At 46.2% G+C, this 16,684-nt stretch overlaps 2 protein-coding genes, 1 long non-coding RNA gene and 1 other non-coding gene across 4 annotated transcripts; 1 reads left to right on the forward strand and 3 right to left on the reverse strand.

The window, feature by feature from the left end:
* Positions 1-413: 413 nt before the first annotated feature.
* Positions 414-7,536, reverse strand: LOC136355157 (uncharacterized). Its single transcript, XR_010739318.1, has 3 exons — positions 7,282-7,536; positions 2,414-2,531; positions 414-862 (listed from the first exon to the last, which is right to left on the reverse strand). It is a non-coding gene; the product is annotated as an uncharacterized lncRNA (long non-coding RNA).
* A 250-nt stretch (positions 7,537-7,786) lies between these two features.
* LOC4330205 (uncharacterized) lies at positions 7,787-9,129 on the forward strand. The gene has a single exon (XM_015770755.3). The coding sequence runs from the start codon at positions 7,867-7,869 to the stop codon at positions 8,905-8,907; it is 1,041 nt and encodes a 346-aa protein (XP_015626241.1). The 5' UTR covers positions 7,787-7,866; the 3' UTR covers positions 8,908-9,129.
* Positions 9,130-9,368: 239 nt separating this feature from the next.
* LOC4330206 (uncharacterized) lies at positions 9,369-12,539 on the reverse strand. The gene is made up of 5 exons (XM_015770757.3): positions 12,038-12,539; positions 10,803-11,016; positions 10,289-10,382; positions 9,834-10,071; positions 9,369-9,602 (listed from the first exon to the last, which is right to left on the reverse strand). Exons 1-5 carry the CDS (start codon positions 12,442-12,444, stop codon positions 9,572-9,574), a joined length of 984 nt encoding a protein of 327 aa, XP_015626243.1. The 5' UTR covers positions 12,445-12,539; the 3' UTR covers positions 9,369-9,571.
* A 2,956-nt stretch (positions 12,540-15,495) lies between these two features.
* Positions 15,496-15,692, reverse strand: LOC112938050 (U2 spliceosomal RNA). The gene has a single exon (XR_003241099.1). It is a non-coding gene; the product is annotated as a U2 spliceosomal RNA (small nuclear RNA).
* Between the last annotated feature and the right edge of the window lie 992 nt (positions 15,693-16,684).

The raw sequence follows: 16,684 nt of genomic DNA on the forward strand, positions 1-16,684 counted from the left end.
TGTAGGGCATCATGGACATAAACTCGATAACACCAAGCGTACCAGTACGAGAAAAAGGAAACAGGGAGAAAGGTTTTGATGCCCTCAGCAACCTCTACCAACCTGTCTCCACAAAGGCACAAGAAAGCCATCAATGAGCTCTCGTCAGGAAATGGACCTTAATTGTAACAAAGTCAGAAATTACAGAACAGGGTCCACCCGGAACAACGAATCATCGCTAATTCTGCTGGCAAGTGATCAGCCATAACCATAATACGCTGATTTAAGCCCGTGACATGAGTTATACAAATGCATCCAAGCTTATCAACCAAGTTGCCCGTGCCAGACAAATCAAATTCTGTTGCTAAAGAAATTCATTTGATGTGATTTGGCTAGCAGCCAAAAAAAACTGGAACCGTGTACCCGGTAAAATCTAGACTCCAGACAGAACCAGTACCTTTCCATCATCTCAACCATTAGGAGCAATAGAACTATAGGAGTATACCATGCATGACATGTTTTGGACTCACTATGCATCACTCTTTCATAGGATCTTCAAGCAATTGAATGTGTATAAGGAAGCTAAGACTGCTAGTGGTTCCGAGATGAAGGAACACTTCACAAAGATGCAGCTAGCCACATTGGCATCCCACATGCCAACGACAGCCGGCCTGCAAATCTACAAAGCCCAACAAGTTGGGCCATACAATGGGTCTTTCTCCTCTACAAAACCCAACAGCATGCCAAAATAGGAATAAGTCCACTTCGAATCACTTTACAAGCAACTGCATCTGCAGCATCTCAGATAGGAGTAGGCTGCATCACTAGCCCAAAAGCTTGATCCACAGGAAGGGCACCCCTTCTTGCTGTTTCTGAATGACTTCTGCACACATTCAGCACCGAAAATAAGGTAGTAACACTTTTCGATCACAACCTAAAGGGTATGTTTTTAGATTCAATATGATGACCAAGTTTATAAGAAATGGAGCAAGATTATTCACATTTTTCTGTCGGTTGTGGCCGACACCACATTTCACTATTCCTTCATCTCCTGGAAGGTGTCACAGGGTGGAGATGACATCTCACAGAATTATCTTTCCTTATATAATTCTATAAGCAGACCAGAAATTTATTCCAATCAATCTTTCTTTGATCTTGGCTTGTTTGATCCATTGACCACCTCAATATTTTAGCCTCATCCTGTAAGTCCACCATCTTCCTCCTCAAGCAAACCTTGGCAGGGGCTAGCCATTCCGGGGTCGCAAAAGGAAACGAACTTCGTTGCAGCCTCTACCGTCTGTTAATTAAGAGACGGACAAACTATTCTCTTCTGGGAAGATAGCTGGTTGCAAGAGGGTTGCATTCGGTCCATTGCTCCGAACATCTATGATAAAATTCCACCACGCGTGCGCTGGCGTCGAACGGTGGTTGAGGCACTAACAGGTCGCCAATGGATCAAAGACATCCGAGGAGCACTTGGGATCTAGCCTATTCTAGAATATCTAAAGCTTTGGTCGCTTGTCCAAATGGTGGATCTTGATCCTACTACTCCTGATTCAATCATCTGGAAATGGGAGAGTTCGGGCCAATACAGCTCAAAATCCGCCTATAAGGCCTTGTTTTCTGGTCGTGTCACCTTCCTTTCCACCCCAATTTGGAAGTCGCTCGCTCCGCCTCGATGCTGCTTCTTCTTGTGGTTGGTCGCAATTAACAGATGCTGGACCGCTGACCGTCTGCGCAGTCGAGGGTTGCCACACCCGGATCGCTGTGTTCTTTGCGATCAGTACGAGGAAAGCATTGATCACATCTTGGTAGCATGCCCTGAATCGAGACAATTATGGTGGTGGACGCTTCAGGCAATAAGGAGTCCGAACTGCTTACTTGTCAATGAGCCATCCTTCCACAATTGGCTTTGTGAGAGCCGAATGAAGATTGGGGAGCGGCATCGTCGAGGCTTCGACACCGTCGTGACACTGATGGCTTGGACAATTTGGAAAGAACGGAACAACCAAATCTTCAATCAACAACAAAGGTCTTGGACCGAAGTGGCGAAAGCAATGGCGGAGGAGGCCATGCTTTGGAAGTCGGCTAATCACGGGATCCCCGCTGTTTGGCCTTTACGAGGTCGTGGTAGCCAAATTTAGTGCGAGATATTCCTATAGTTTTCCATAGCGTCCTGTATCGGTCCCCTGCTTGTTTTCCTTTTATCCTTGTAAATAACTTTTATTTCTCTTAATGGAAAAAATGCGCTCCTTGCGTATTCCCGAAAAAAAAAGTCCACCATCTTTCTTTGAGCATTGCCCAACGAAACAGATCCCTACCACATCTAACCAAACTTTTAACTGCAAATGGATTAGGACTTAGGAGAAACCGTGTCTTCATCAGTCCCGTAAGCAACTAAGCATATCATATTTTTTGTATCCTTATGCATTACCTTGTCTCATTGTAGAGATCCACCATGCTGTTTGCCTGCTGCAACTCCTGTGCAAGGTGTATACCACTAAATGCAAACCATCTTCAACCTGTTTCACTATGACACCTTCCATAAAGATCTGCAGTAACATTTAAAAACAATAAGATTGCAACACAACTCATTAAGAAATATTCTTCTTTGATCCAAACAATTTATAAATCAAGCTAACATGACCTCTTCAGGACTTACATGACCGTGTGTCCCTCTTTAGAACTTACACAGGTGATGATTGCTCGTATATATTTTACTAAGCAACCCAACATGTATATTGTGCATTACTAACTTTAGATTTTCTAAAAATTCAGCACATATTATCACGCTAACAATGTGAAGAACTACTGTGTAGATATTATTTTTTGCTAAACGAACAAGATAAATTTGGGTGATAGGCAGATTCAAGTGCAACAAAAGGGGCAAGCGCTTTCAAGGTTTTCGTTCATTCAACAGAAAGTGTGTTTCACAAACTGCAAGTGCCAATAACCAGTTTTTTTTTTTTTGCCAGTTCTTTGCCCAGGCTAACTTTTTACTCAGGCTGACTGAGGAACCTAGATACACTATAATATGACTGGGAATTCGCCAGAAACTTGGTAGCATCATAAAAAAACCAGCTGTAGTAGTCACATGCTTAGGAATATGCTTTTTGGGAGGCTTATTGCCTTATTCCTTCATATTCTACGTTGATTACCGCTGGCAGAATTCTGAGCAAGGACTACTGCTTCTGTGAACAGAAACAACATAGTACAAATCTATCACAAGCTGTTCAAATGAAACACTTGGTAAATGTTTGAAGACTTGTGGTTTTTTGGAGTAAAGGAAACATAGAAGTATAGCTAGCCTTCTCCCAAGGCTTGTTAACCAGACCAAGGGTCTCATTATTAGCACTCTGCTGCTGTTTTAGATCATTAATTTACTCCCAAGGGAACAGTACTCCAACTTATGGACTTCTAGCTATTCCAAAAGTTTTTGATTTCTGCATTGAAGTATAGCAAAACCAAGCCGTCAACAAAAAAGAATAGTGTGAAATCTACAAGTTCAACAGCATATTGAAAGGAAGTAATGCGACTTAAGTACACAAAAGGCACAAAAGAAACATCAAGATGAGCCCTATGAAGCTAGATACTTCATTTGTTTAAAGGAGAGCAAAATTCAAGTATACAACGCGGAACCGGTGTTCTCGTGCATTTCTCTGGAGAGAAGCAGGCCTTGTGGGCCATCTCTAAAACGCTGGTTCGAGGTAGTCCGCGTATGATCCTACCTCTAACTCGAAAAGGCTCGAGATGCCCTCTAGAGAGTGTCGCGTTAATGCAACTTTACCATACTGCTGGAATTAAGGGCAAACAGTGCATGAGCAGGAGACTTACTGTTTATTGCGTGCAGAGAACACTAGAATATCAGTATGGCAAAGTATTGTCAAGGGTATTAATATGCCCTTTGGCAGTTGACACATTTCACTAATACCCTTTAGCAAGAATAAAAGTGCATTTAATGATCAGGCATCTCTTTTGCAAATCTATGATGTAGTTTGAGCATCCTTTGGCAGGCTAGTGAAAAGTAACAAAATAACTCTCCATTTGAAAGAGTGCAGCAATCATACAAGCCGAAAACTGCATGATTGCTAGGAAAAAAGTACAGTTTATTTTGCTGTGTCATAAACAAGAGTGATCTGGTAACCTCAGTAAATGGCGGCAATATGGCATTTGGCATATCACAATTGTTCTCTCCCAAGTTCCGGTCTATTCTCTTTATAAATGGAAGTGAGTATAAATTAGTTTATACTTATATGAAAAACATCAATACTCTTTAGTCAGCTTATTAGCAGCAGAAGGTGAGTTGTGGCATAACAGATCATACTTGATTCACCATAATTTTCCCTAGCAGAAATAATGAACATGTCTTTCGAATTATCTCCCATCTAACTCAGAATTTTTTTGAGGATTAATATTATTTTTATGAAAAATCGCAAAAGTAGTGGCCAACCGGGGAAAATCGCGAAAGTAGGTCCCTGTCGAACGGGTGCAATTCGATAGGGCACCTATCGAACGACGGGCAGTCGACAGAGCCCTGTCGAACGGCTGGCGTTCGACACGCTTGCCTGTCGAACGGAGGGAGTTCGACAGGGCCCACCACCCCGCGCCGCCAGGCCTGTCGAACCGGGGGCGTTCGACAGGTCCCTCCACCGACCCTGTCAAACAATGGGCGTTCGACAGGCCGGTTTAAAGCCCCGTCTCCCCAGCCCGCGATGCTTGTTCGATTTATTTGAGGACCACATCGCCAGCCGCCGTCGAGAGTCGCCACATCGTCGCCGTGAGCGCCGGAGGGAGCGAGGGGAGGGGATAGCAGGCCGGAGAGGAGGCGCCGGCCGGGAGGAAAGGGTTGGCGACGCCCTCCAGCAGTGAAGTTAAGGTATACATTAGTAATCCCTAAGTACAATGCATATGAAAGTTTAATAAAAAATTGGTTTAAGAGTTGTTAATTGTTTCGCATTGTTCGATGTTAGTATGTATGGTTAGCACATGTTAGTATGTGGAACTAGTTCAGTATTTATAAATGATGTGCAACTGGTTCATTATTTCTAACAAATGTGCATCTTGTTAAATACTCTTAATAAATGTGCAACTGGTTAAATAATTTTAATTGCCTTGATTATTTGTGGAACAGGCGGAATTTGTTGAGCACGTTCACGTGGAGTCCGACACCCTGCTGCAAAGACTAGAGGCGAGACCTCCAGGTCTGACGACGTGGCGAGTGTCCTTCGCAACTTCCGTGCACGTGCTGCCGCACTACTACGTCGTGTCTCCTGTCGGAGCGCGGCAGATGTGGTGCAGACGTCGGGCCGACGGCCATCACCACCACTACCCCGACGTTCCAGCGTGGATCGGAGTGGTCCATCCTCTTCACGTCGCGGGTACGAAGCGGCCCACACATCTCACAGTCGTCCTTCCTTTCAGCACACCCCAGCACCGGAGTACACCAGGGGGTCAGCCGGATCAGGGGTACCCACGTCGAGCACGGCACCACCACGTCCGCAGGTATTCCAAACTCCGCCTTATGTTCACCCCTCGCAGGGAGCATCTGGGTCGGCACACTTCCCTTACATGCCAACGGGGGACAACGTGTTGAACACACCAGCATGGGGACTTCATATCACTCCGCGTGCGCCAGAGCAGGGCCACACACAGCACACATGTAAGTCATTTTAAACAATAACACGCTTTAGTTTCTAATTATATGTATCGTTACTAACTACGCCATATTTTTTGGTTTCTCCCTCTTGTACAAACAGACGATGAGTACGGTTCGGCGTCGACGCATCACGGAGTGCCTGCTTACTCCCCTCGCACAGCATTCATTGAGGACTTCTTTTCCACTGATCCTCCCCAGGGGGAAGTAGGGATGGATTACTGGCACGCAGCACCTCAGGTCACACAGCCGACGCAGGAGACGGAGGCCGGTCAGGGGCCAGACGTGACACCACAGCAGGCAGCTAGAGATAGGCACCCCCCTGATAATTTGACATATCCCACTGAGCAGATTAGGCGTAGTAAGAAGGGAGGACCTAGCAAGCGTGCGAAGGGCACTGATCGTCCTTGACTTATCTATTTGTATTAAACTTTTAGTCATTTATGTTCTGTCCGTACTATTTGAGAAACACTTTACGATTAACTTAGTACTATCAGTACTATTTCATAAACTTCTTCGGATAATTACTCAGTAGCATACCCTTCGAATGAATCATGACAAATTATCATTCAAATATACAAATAATGAAACTAAATAATTCAAATATTTTAACCAACAAATAAATACTACAATTTCTGACCAAACATTATCAAAACCCTAAATCACATACATATAACATTACAAAAATATTTTCCTTTCTTACACACTAAAATAAATTACATATTATTAAAAAAATAACTTATTACAAATAAATGGAGAACGCGACCCTGTCGAACTGCGGCAGTTCGACGGACATCCTGTCGAACTGCGGCAGTTCGACAGCCCAGCCTGTCGAACGGGGGCTGTTCGACAGCCCTGCCTGTCGAACGGGGGCTGTTCGACAGGTCCTGTCGAACGGCAGCCTTCCGATCTCGTCGCCAGTCGCGCTCTGGCCGTTCGATAGGCGCCCTATCGAACTGCATCCGTTCGACAGGGACCTATTTTCGCGATTTTCCCCGGTTGACCACTACTTTTGCGATTTTCCATAAAAATAATATTAATTCTCAAAAAAATTCTCTAACTCACAGCATGCACTCCCTCTGTATATTCGTTGTGGCATGTACTTATATTTTGGGATGACATGCTAGATTGGCCATATTCGTCAGTTTCCCTGAATTCTTGATTGCCGTTGATAATATCCTCTAGGAAGCATATTACTCTACTGATTCTGAGTTTTAAGCAAGATCAAGTAGTCCTAATTATTCCCATAATCTTGCAGCTGCTTGACATCTTAGAATGATACTATCTGTTGTTTCTCGTGCTGGGCATAAATCACCGTGGGGATTCTCATCCCATTTTTTCCTTGCCATATTGGCCTTAGCATTCGGTCTCTGAAAACCAACTAGAGGAATATACAACAAGGGCAAGCTCTCCCTTCAAACTATGAAGTGATGAGTAGAATAACTGATGCTAAGAAGCTCCAATGGATTCACGAACTATCACAAGGCAATTGACTCAAGCTAACCAGAATACCAGATGCAAAATCCAAACAAAATTGAAGTCACAAACTTGAACATTTGAACGCATCAACACATATATGCACTTCATCCTACTTGTTTCACCCAGAAATCAAGCGAGAAGGAACTACTAAATTCCGAACGAGGGTGTACCTTCTTTTCGTCGGAGCGCGGGGGAGGCACGGACCGATTGGTGGCTGCCACCGCAGCCGGCGAGGCGGCGCCGGTGCAACAGAGCTGGAGCGCTGCCGCTCCGGGTCAGGATCATCAGTGCCCTCCATGATACGAACCCTAACCACCCCTCCCAATGCGCCCAAACCACCGTACCAATCCCTCCTCCGGCGAGGCGAAGGGGAAAGGCACCAACCCCCAGCCTAATCCCCGGATTGCGATTTGAGGTAGCAAGCCGAGGAGGTGGGAGAATTTGGGGGCATTTAACTATTTGCGGTGGTTTTGGCTGCGCCTGCGAGAGGTGGGAAAAAAAAGTTGGCATGGATCCAATTAACCCTTGTTATAGCCAACACCAAAAGGAAAAGCACGTGCTCGTGTCAAACCGCAGCCGCTCTCGCGCACCGCACCAGCTCGGGAGCCCGGTCATCACCTACTCCGCCCGCCGCCACCATCTACAAGTACCCAAACACTGTGCCGCACGTCCGACGCCGCAGTCTTGTAGTCTCGTGCACCAATCGTCGCGCCGCGGCGACGTTAGGCATTTCGTCGAACACCTAGAGCGCAGCCATGATGCTCACCAAGCCCCACCCTTCGTCCAACCTCCTCCTCCCCACCACCACAGCGCTCCCAAATCCTAGCCCAAACCCTAGCCGCGTCACGCCCCTGGCTTCCGGCCGTGGCCGCCGCGGCCACCACCGCGTGTGCGCCTCCTCCGTGGCGCCCGCGCAGCCCGCGTCGGTGGCCCAGCCCACGGCACCGGCGCTGAGCCGCGTGGACGTGCTCTCGGAGGCGCTCCCGTTCATCCAGCGGTTCAGGGGCAAGACGGTGGTGGTGAAGTACGGCGGCGCGGCGATGAAGTCGCCCGAGCTGCAGTCGTCGGTGATCCGCGACCTGGTCCTCCTCTCCTGCGTCGGCCTCCGCCCCGTGCTCGTGCACGGCGGGGGCCCGGAGATCAACTCGTGGCTGGGGCGCGTCGGCGTCGAGCCGCAGTTCCGGAACGGCCTCCGCGTCACGGACGCGCTCACCATGGAGGTCGTGGAGATGGTGCTCGTCGGCAAGGTCAACAAGCAGCTCGTCTCCCTCATCAGCGTCGCCGGCGCCACCGCCGTCGGCCTCTGCGGCAAGGACGCGCGCCTCCTCACCGCGCGCCCTTCCCCCGACGCCGCCGCACTCGGCTTCGTTGGCGAGGTGACGCGCGTCAACCCGTCCGTCCTCCACCCCATCATCGAGTCCGGCCACATCCCGGTCATCGCGACCGTGGCCGCCGACGAGACCGGGCAGGCCTACAACATCAACGCCGACACCGCGGCCGGCGAGATCGCCGCCGCGTTGGGCGCGGAGAAGCTGCTGCTGCTCACCGACGTGTCCGGGATACTCGCCGACCGCAATGACCCCGGGAGCCTTGTGAAGGAGATCGACATCGCCGGGGTGCGGCAGATGGTGGCCGACGGGAAGGTGGGCGGTGGGATGATCCCCAAGGTGGAGTGCTGCGTCCGCGCGCTGGCGCAGGGCGTGCACACCGCGAGTATCATCGACGGCCGCGTCCCGCACTCGCTGCTGCTGGAGATCCTCACCGACGAGGGCACCGGCACCATGATCACTGGCTGAATTTCTGAATTTCTGGGCAGGCAATAAGCATGGTTAATTCAATTCTTCGTTGTTTTTGGCATCTTTTTTTGGGGGATTGGTTGTTCGAACTTGGAATTGATCTTGGAACCAGATGGTTTTGCACCCTTTGGATGTAACAGAAATGTGATCTTGAATCTCATTGCTATGAGAAACGTCGATGAAAAGGGAAAACAGAATTCAATTTTGTGAGTGCACAATCAATCTTGGTGCAGATTTATTCGGATGAAAAGTTACAGTGTCAATTCAAACTTCCAAACATAAGCGCATATGCTTTGTTTGGTGCGATTTGACCTAAGGTTGGTGGGTGCTTGTGGATTTGTTGCTCGACATTCTTAGCGTGGACGGGGAAGGTAGCTTCAGAGATTGGGCTTGACAACCACGGTCAACTTGCTGCTGCAAGGCGGCAACGCGACGGGCGAGTTCCAACCCATCGTCCAAGCAAGCGGAACTATTTATCTATTCTTAAGTATATTAATCTCCCAGTGAAAATGGGACACAGACAAACCAATCCTTTACAACAGACTAACAGGGTCAAATGATACAGAAATCATCGATGTACAATTTCGTGTGAATTTAAGTTAGATAGCTTGGAAATCATGAGCTGTCCTACAAAACATGCACACACGGCTTGCAGAATCTTGCATCACCACACTTTGAAATCCCACGGCTCAAAACTGTGTTCAAAAGCACCAGGAAATTTAATGAGATAAGACTGAAGGGAAGCTTAAATATTGAGATTTACTATGATAAAATCATGATTCCAACACAGGCAATTAAACTTCTGAGCCTGACAAACTAGGATTGGCATCAATGTTGGCTAAACTAAGATGAATAGAGGTGCTCCTGCGCATAGCTAAGAGACCACAAAACAACGAAATGTAAAGTCGACGGATTGTTGTGCTCACTTGATACGAGCAATGGCCACCACGATGAAGATGAAAACTGAGAGCATGAATGACACCTTCACTGCATCAGTGTAAAGGTCGGGCTTCGCTTCATCATCATCAGAGTGGAAAAGCATGTTCACAATCTTCATTATATTATTCATGAATTCCATTATTTTTGCTTGGGTGTTGCCCAGAATCCACTTAAGCACTCCAGCAGGACCACCAGGGTTTCCCTTTCTACCTGCTGCTTCTTTGTCTGAAAGATGGGTAGATTACAATGAACAGCTAGGAAGTAAAGGCATAAATCAGTAGAATTTGTAAGTATTTGCATGTTTTGCAGTACTAAGGTGAAAAGGATCATCAAAATGATGCTGTATTGCTGTGACAAGTTAGTCTTTTTGGAAAAAAGAGAAGGCCAAATAGTATTGCTTATGACCAGCAAATCTAAACATGAAAATTTTAGTGTAACATACCATCCTGGAAAGATCTCCTGAATTCTTGCACTGCCTCGTTGTTCATAACAGCATCCCATACAGCCCTGTCGCATGACAAGGACATGACCATTTTCTGCATTGAAGACAAGGTTAGCAGAGTCAGTGCAGAGACGAATTGTTCATGAACTTCTATGTCAGAACTTCGGACAGAAGCCAGCAAAAGTACATCAAAAGTTGAAAGGACTATGTAAAATGACATGTTCCAATTGAGAATAAATGATACAAAGTAATAAACATTCTGGAGCACCTGAAGATTGTTAGGTCTCATTCAGGTGAACATTAGGATCTTTTTTGCAATAGATGGAGCAAAAGTTGAAAGGACTATGTAAATGACATGTCCCAATAGATAATGATATAACATAATAAATTGTTACAGAGCACATCAGAATTGGTTATATCTTTCTCACCTGAACATTAGGATCTTTTTGCAATAAACTGATATAACATAATAAATTGTTACAGCGCACATCAGAATTGGTTATATCTTTCTCACCTGAACATTAGGATCTTTTTGCAATAAACGGAAGGCATCCAAAACATTTCTATGTTCCCTTGTCAGAAGAGCAGTTGAGTTGAGAGCATAGGCAGCAGGTTCAATCCAGTCATCTGATCCTGATGAATTGCCAGATGACGAATGTACTGAGGTGGACAATGCTGATTGCTCCTCAGTTTCATAAGAATGCGCACGAAAAGGATCACCAAATACCCTGAATGCAAATGGTAGCCTGATCAGATGGAGCAAACAACACAGACTACATCTAAATGGCTCATGTTCAGCATAGATGATTGACAGTATATTGTATGACAGCTCCATCTAAAACAATGTTCTTCTTGTCTTCAAGATTATATGAGTACAGTACGGAGATTAGTTTATTAGTTTAGATCCATTTTCAACAAAAGATAGCAAACTTGATCTTTTGTGTAGCCATAAGCCCATGAATATCATCGGTTATGACAAGAACACAGTTTGTTAGGTCGCTTCTGAATAATAGAAGAAACCCAAAGTGTATAAGAAACTCAGCCATGGGATTGGAAAAGGCTGCAAGCAAATCTTGAATGTTACTACTTTTCCAGTCATAATTCTGTATGTAACTACAGGTATATATCTTGAATTTTGATACCCTCAATAGGTGGATCCATGTATTGTCCAATTTTAATCCTTTAAAATTCCATTCAGAAATCACCTACTTTCTCCGTCCCAAAATATAGCTACTGAATTAGACACAACCTACCCTCTATCCTGATTCGTACTAATAGGTTGTGTTAACTGTGTTGCCATATTTTGGGACGGAGGAGGTATAGTACTACAGCACATGCCATGGAACAGTCCAAATTTTCAAGAAACGTATGCCCTTTAACGAACTCATGATTGTTCATTCATGAACTCTGCACGGCAAGTGTTCCAAGGTCCGTTGGCATCTGTCCGTGCAGATCACGGAAGTACACGATGCTTCCCCAGGCTCACATCCAATTATGGAGGAGAAACCAAACCAACCAATTGCAAACATTGAACAGCACACGACAAAGACCATCACAACCTGCCACTGGAGCACGGATTTGAACACTAATAACGACAAACAACAGATTTTCGCTGACTTTCTCGCATCAAACCATATTACCAATACGGTTCCAATCTAAATCAATCAATTCGATCAAAACTAACTGACATAATCATTCACAGCAACCTGATTTAGGCGAGGATTTAAGCGAGAGGCAAACGAATCTTACTCCTCGATGCTGGTGAAGGCTGCGCGGACCTCGTCGCCGGTGGGCGGCGACCAGAACACCACCCTGTACTCCTCCTCCTCCTCCGCAACAGGCACGGGGGCCCCATGAACCGCCTCCTCGGCCCCGGCGACGACCTCCTCCCACTCCTCCTCCCCCTCGCGGCGCATCGTGCGGGACTCCCAGCACGCGGCCGCGGCGATGGCGGAGGGCGGGGGCGGCGAGGTGGCGCGCAGGAGGCGGCCGCCGGAGCGGGTGCGCGGGCGGCCACCGGATGAGGAGGAGGCGGCGACGGGGGACGTGGCGGAGGTCGAGGCGCCCCCTCCGCCGCCGCCGCTGCCGAGCGCCGACGAGGAGCGCACGGCGCGGGTGGCGACGCGGAGGAGGTGCCTCCCGGGCGGGTTCCGCATGGCGGCGGCCGGCGAGGCGAAGCTTATCGTCGAGGCCGCCTCGGCTCGGCGCTAATCCAATCTGCTCTTCTTCCCCTTGTTTTTCTGACTGCTGCGGCTTGTGATGATGTGGTGGAGATAATAAATTTTTGAAGGCTTTTGACTGGGATAGGAAGGGTAGTTGCAATATCTGGATGGAGGTGGAGTATTGCTTGGGGTCACCCACAATTCCTACCTTGTTGTAGCTCCTCGTTTGGTTTCTTGTGGAATTGGAGCATGCCTATTGGTTGCTTTATTTGTCTACTCTTCTACTACTTTTATATGATAAACATGTGACAAATATATATAACTTTTTAGAAGTATTTTCATTATTTTCTTATGGAAGAGTAGTATGACATTGTTAAGAAAAAACAATTCATTTACAAGTCGATAACTAAGAGATTATTTGAGAGAAGGAGAAAGGAGAATATTGAAAAGATACCTAAAACGAGATGAGTCATTGTTGTATAATCAATTAAGTATTAATTATTTAAATTTAAAAATAAATTAATATGATATTTTAACATTTGGGAAGCGTGTGCGCGGAGAACGAGAGAAATCTCCTCTCTTTCTCCATTGATCAAAAATTTTTGTTGATGAGGAAACTCTCATCAAATAGTAATCTCATAAAGAGTTTGCTCGGTTATGTTTTACCATGTCCGCAATGCAGTTGCAATCGACAACTACAATTACCGACGTCAACAAATGAATTTCAATACTTGGTTGTTGTAGCTGCTATAATGGTTTTATTGTAAATCGCATAACTAAACTGGATTAAAGATGATACATAGATGCGGTGAGCGTAATAAGAAAAAGAACTGCACATAATGCTCTTCTCTCTCTCATCACGCATACAGAGAAACCCTCCCCAATATTTTCTCCTTTATTCAAGAGCATTTTTCCACATAGTGTTTAAAAGGTAAACTCAAATGATATTTATAAAAAAAGTATATCCCAGTAGCATATTTTATTCGTCCACTCGTTTTTGGGGTGAGGAAAAAAAATCTTGTATTGTGCTCGTCATTGAAAATACGAAACAGAAAAAAAAATCACCTACTCGAAATTAATTAAAATCTTCTTGTTTGGTTCCACGCATTCAGCTTACGTGGAGCAACCATTTTCCATGCCCTTGGCTCTTCGTTGCACCATGCTTGATGCTTCCTGGTCATAGGGTAGAATTCATCCACGTCGCTTTGCAGGCTTGCTGCACCTGACTGCTACGTGCACCCGGAGTACTACTCATAAAACAGGATTTGTCAGACACAGGCACACAGCGAACCTAAACGACGGACCTTTTCAGGCCCCACCCACGTGCCATTGCTTTCACGGATCAGATACTCTCCGCGTCTCCACGACGAGCAGAAAGCACCAACTAATCAGCTACAGCGTGCGCAAATCTCAAACTAGCACCACGCTAATTTAACCTTCTCAGTCGATTTATCATTACAAAAACATGCGCAAAACCAATCAAATTTACGCACGGGATCGATACGAGACTTGGTTCTTGCTTGTGACGAACTCAGAACGACGCCAGCTAGCGGCCTAGCGCGCGTGGCTGCTGTCTTCACGCCACCATGCACCGCGCCTGTATCGAAACCGTAACGCGACCAGCTGACACGTACGCGTACGCGCGGGGAGCGGGACGTGCGGCGCCGAAACCGCAGCCAGCCATGCCCGAGGCAATTGGATAGCGTGCGACGATCGAGAAGAGAGGGTGCGGCGGCTCGACGAGGAAGGTAGCGTACGTGCGTAGAACAACAACGTCTGATCGATGCATGGATGGGTGCTCGCGAAGGTTCGATCGGCGCGTTCGCCGAGACGGTATATATCCTGGCACGAGCCGAGAAACAATTTTTCAGTTGGAGGAAGTTGGAAGCGATGGAACAACGGCGAGATGGATGGAAGTGAACCGGTTTGTGATTACTACCTTTGGGCATGATCAGGAATATTTCAATGCCTGATCCTGATAAATGGAAATATCCAGTCCTGAAAAGTAAATTCAAAAACAACGGCCGGTCCGCAGTCGCCATGTCTCTAGTACCATGGACGAACTAGTTTATTCTTAGAGTAAATTGCGCCAGCGGTACAAAAACTAGTAGGTGGGTGCGATTTAATGTAAAAAATTGTAAAATAAGCAAACTGATACATAAACTTAACAATCATGTGCATTTTGATAAAAACACGGTTACATACCTATGGTTCATCGTATTTTATTGGTTGTATTTGTAAACATGACTGCTAGATTAATTGTTGGCAATGAGTATGTTTTACAGTGCTCATCACCGAATTTGTATGATCATATGGATCGCTCGGAAATTTTGTTAGTTGGCATGCACTTAGTTTTGATAATCATTATTTTTCTAATTTTAAATAATAGGTTATTTTAGTATTGTAACCAAGCAAATGCAATACATCTAAAACCTTATTCGGAACTCAAGATGACCTAAGTGGCTGCTTTTTCTTTACATAGCTAAAAAAGTATGGTGTGGAAGAGAGATATTTTAACAAAAAATGCAGGCACTAACCAAGTTGTTACATCTATATAATCATTTTTCAAATTCTTGCACTAGATCGTACCTACCTACCACGCAATTTACTCTTATTATTACAAGCATGAGCTCATGAGCAATAACCTTGGCTAATAAATTGGTAACGCGATGAAAAAGTCATCCAAGAAACAGAAGTCATCGAACACGATCATGATAGGGATTAGTAAGGAATGTTTAATTTGGTGCGATCGAAAACGTCTTGTGTGAAAGGTCCTCCTTCAACTGCAGAAGAGGTTCGCAAATGTATTGCTGATCGACCATAAATGGATTAATGAACCAGGAAACATGAATATCTAATCTACTAATATGATCCTTTCCTTGAGTGGGCCTCGAACATATGATCCTTTGAGAGTTGAGTGGGCCTCGAACTGAGGGGCTATGAAGGTTGTGCCATTCAACATCGCGGCCCAAGTATCATTCATTTTTCTGCCATGCCAGGACAACAAATTTTGATCAAACGAAAATATTTCAAACTTAGGATTGGTTGGGGTGCGCCATGCCTAAGCAGCAGTGCAACGCTAGGGCGACACGCGAGAGCCCCAGCAGCAAGCTACTGTGGTGGGCCCTCCCCCACAAAAAATAAATTTAATATCAAAGTGGACACATGGCCCACATATCAGATATTAAACTGATAAGAACAGATACTACACTTGATCTTAGCAAAAAGGCCGAGAAAGGTATGAGTAGCTACGTTGCCTTGCCCATCGTTTTATACCAGCCTCCGCCTTATCCTCCACTCTCGCCAGGCGAGGTGGTACTAATCTCGCATTGGCTTCTCCTACTCTGCGTCGATCTAATGGGCCTCCTGCTTCGACCGGCCCATTTAACTTGTCCAGGCACGATCGGCCGCCCACGTGGCCCTTGGCGGTCGGAACTGCACGAATCGCGACGCGAGATCGGACGGGTGTGGCTGGCTCGGGAGATGTGGAACGGGGCTTGTTGACTTGTCCGGCCCGGATTGACGCCGGGAGCGAATCGACGACGACTGAGCTGCTGGATTTTTTTTTCGCCCCACTAATCCGGCCCTGATACCGTGTAGCACGACGGCCACCGGGGAGGTCGCCGCCGATGAGCCCCACCATGAGCCTTCTCTCGTCGTCCTCATCCTCGTTCTTCCGCCGCAACTGCCGCTCATCTGCTCGCCAGTTCCGTCAGCTGGTACGGACTCTCCTGATCTCGCGATTAGTTTATCTGTAGCTTTTGTTCGTCGTTAGCTGTTTTTTTATGTTTGTTACTGGACGGTTCGTGGTGTCTTCAGGGGCGGTGCTAAAGCGTAAAGGAGGATGTTGCCACTTGCTTAATTTATTCTATTTTAGATCGAGTTTAAGCTCATATGGGTGTCTAAGTTTATATTAAGACGAGTGCATACATGATGAAAATAGATGATATATAGCTTAAAAAAATTTTTTGACCGGTTCCTGAACACCTCCCTATATATACTAGCTCCGCCCTCCCCCGCTTTGGTCGTTGGGGTTGGGTGTAAGAGACAGTAGCGTCGGTCCCTGTGGCCCTGTGGGCGCGTAGATTGAGTTAGCTGCGTGGAATGGTGTATGGTAAACACTACTCCTACCTGTTTGGATTTTAGGATTTGCTTAGGAATTTTTGTTTGGATTTTCTGAGGTTATCAGTCCTTGGACTCCTTACCAGCGTGCACTACATCAGTTTCTTCGAAT

The sequence above is a fragment of the Oryza sativa genome, chromosome 2 (genome assembly GCF_034140825.1).
Source record: "Oryza sativa Japonica Group chromosome 2, ASM3414082v1".
Taxonomy (NCBI): domain Eukaryota; kingdom Viridiplantae; phylum Streptophyta; class Magnoliopsida; order Poales; family Poaceae; genus Oryza; species Oryza sativa.